The sequence below is a fragment of the Coturnix japonica genome (genome assembly GCF_001577835.2).
Source record: "Coturnix japonica isolate 7356 chromosome 7 unlocalized genomic scaffold, Coturnix japonica 2.1 chr7random1745, whole genome shotgun sequence".
In the NCBI taxonomy this organism is placed as follows: domain Eukaryota; kingdom Metazoa; phylum Chordata; class Aves; order Galliformes; family Phasianidae; genus Coturnix; species Coturnix japonica.
Genome location: NW_015439662.1, coordinates 1 through 2,455, shown reverse-complemented (window position 1 = coordinate 2,455; position 2,455 = coordinate 1). Strand labels below are relative to the sequence as shown.

At 54.3% G+C, this 2,455-nt stretch overlaps 1 protein-coding gene across 1 annotated transcript; it reads left to right on the top strand.

Annotated features, from left to right (window-relative positions):
• Positions 1 to 32: 32 nt before the first annotated feature.
• Positions 33 to 2,294, top strand: LOC107306888 (antigen WC1.1-like). Its single transcript, XM_015850294.2, has 5 exons — positions 33 to 206; positions 481 to 612; positions 1,274 to 1,369; positions 1,536 to 1,688; positions 1,923 to 2,294. Exons 1-5 carry the CDS (start codon positions 182 to 184, stop codon positions 2,177 to 2,179), a joined length of 663 nt encoding a protein of 220 aa, XP_015705780.1. The 5' UTR covers positions 33 to 181; the 3' UTR covers positions 2,180 to 2,294.
• Positions 2,295 to 2,455: the final 161 nt, after the last annotated feature.

The window sequence follows — 2,455 nt, the reverse complement described above, 5'->3', positions numbered from 1 at the left end:
GGTGAGTGATGCAGGTCCTGAGCAGACCAGAGCAAGGCCCTGGACACTGTCCCAGACACCCTGCCCAGCCCTGCAGGAGGGACAGTTCAGGTGGCACTTGCTGGAGACGTGTGCCAGAGGTTTCCCTATTACTGTACACACTCCCTCTTCTCTGCTCTTCTCCTCTTCAGCTTCACCCAGGATGACAGCATTACCCCCACAAGCAGGTAAGGCGTCCATTCCTGGGACTGGGCCATGCTGTGACCCACACAGCCAGCGGGATAAGTCACTTTATCAGGGTGTGAAATGCCCAGGAAGAGCTGCAAGGCTGTTAGGGATGGGGAGGGGCTGTAATGTACCCAGAGGATGGGAGCTGCTGCATCACCCGGCCCTTGGCACCCAACACCTGCTGCCTTGAATGACTGGGGTAAGGGCTGGGATGTACTGTCCCTTTTCTCTCCAAACCATGGTGCATCCACTGCCATGTTCCTTCCCCTGCAGATTTCCCCCGGGGTCATCCAACTGACAGAGGGAAAGCCGCCGTGCCTGTTGTCATTTGCATTATCCTGGGGGCTCTTCTCTGCCTGCTCCTGGCCCTCCTGGCTGGGCAAACTGTCAAGGCACAGCGCAGAGGTAGGTCCTGTCCCAGTAATTTTGGAGGAGATGCCTCCTGATCGGGCTGGCAGTGATGGGGAGTGTCACCAAGGAGCATGGGTAAAGTTTGGGGATGGGAGCGTGCGCTGCTTCTTGTCCCACACCACTCCACTGACAGCCTGGACACTGGGCCCCAAGCAAGCAAGAGGTGGGGAGAACCCAGAAGCAGTGGGAGTTAATGCTGGGGCAAGGGAAGAAATAACAAAGCAACACTGGTAGGGATGGGAGTAGAGAGGAGACAGACAAAGATGTTCCACTGTCTGCACTATGGCAGCAGTGGAGGGGGCTCTGGGGCAGAGAAGGTGCCAGGAGGAACATGGGATACAGTCAATCGCTCTGTTGTCAGGCTACTGTGTTGTGTTGGGCACAGCCATGCTATGGACCTGAGGGGCAGAGAGAGGTCAGCTCCAGGGGTCAGCAGTGGGATCTAACATAGAGGCCAAAGAAGCATGAAGGTTGTCTGTGACAGGTTGGTGTGAGGCTAATGCTATCGCACACCAGGTTGTTATTCTCAAAGGGGATGTGGCAGCGGTGCCCAAACAGGCAGCCCTGGGCTGATCCCAGGAGCAGGGTGTGGGGAGAAAAGCAGAGTCCCATCCCTTTCTACCCATTCCCAGGACAGACCTGTCTTTGTCCTCAGGCTCCAGGAGAACTGAGGAGCCCTTCCCTGAGGTTGTGTATGAGGAGATCGGATACAGCTCTGCATGGGAGAAGCAGACAACGTTTGATCACTCAGGTGAGTGCAGGCCCTTTGAGGGCACATCTGCATGGACCTTTCCCTTTCCCTTGGCCCCATCTGCCCCTGCCAACACCAGTCTTTCAGCTCCACCACCTGCACATTCCCCGTCTTGCACTTCATGGAATGTTACTTCTCACTGCCACCAGATCCCTTCTCCTTCTAGACATTGCTATTGTGCCCAGAGATGATCCAGAAGAAGGCTATGATGATGCCAAGGAGGTTTCTGAACCTGGGAATGATCCTGACTCTGGGCAGGGTCACTCTGAAGTGCCCAGGACACAAAAGGAGGAAGAGGAGCCAATGGATGCAGTCAGAGGTAAGAAGGAAATGAATTGCAGCTCTGCTAGTTACCACATACCGTTCCCTGTCTTAGGTGAATTGCTGCAGTACCATGAGCCCAGCCTTTTATGATGGGGAACCTGCCCAAGGAGATTTCCTTAGGGGAAATGGGTCTTGGACATGGCCAGTGAGAAAAAGGAAGGAATGAGATGGACAGCCCTGAAGGGGTATCCTATGGAACAAACCACAGTGCTTGTCTTACTGCTTGCAGGGATGAGTCTGCACTCCCAGAGAAATACTGGAGGCTCTGGAGCAGGTGGAGATACCTTGTCCTTGTTCCTGAGGAGCACGGGCTATGATGATGTTGAAGAGGTGTCTCTGGCACATCCCCATGGGGATATGAGCACTGTGAAACTAGAGTGGGACACAAAAGGATCCCTGAGCCCCGAGCAAGGAGAACCCATCTCTGCCATGAGCCCGAGTGCAGTTGCAAGGGAAGAGAAGCTGGTGCTGCTTAGAGAGCTGTGAGGTCCCCTTTCCCATGGGCAGCAGTAGTGTGGCATTTCCTCTTGTGTTAGTACCCTGCTTTTACATCGCGTCTGTATTTGTTCTTATTAAAACCCTTTGGAAGTTTTGATCCAGAGCTGGTGCTTCACTGCCCATGTGTCGGTTGGATCTTTGGGGCTGGTTAAGGGAAGCAGAGCACAAAGACACAGTGATGGGGAAGGGGTTTTTTGTGGGGATAGTGGTACTGGGTTCAAGCTCTGGGGCTGAAAGCATGTGGTGCATGGGGACTATTCCTGC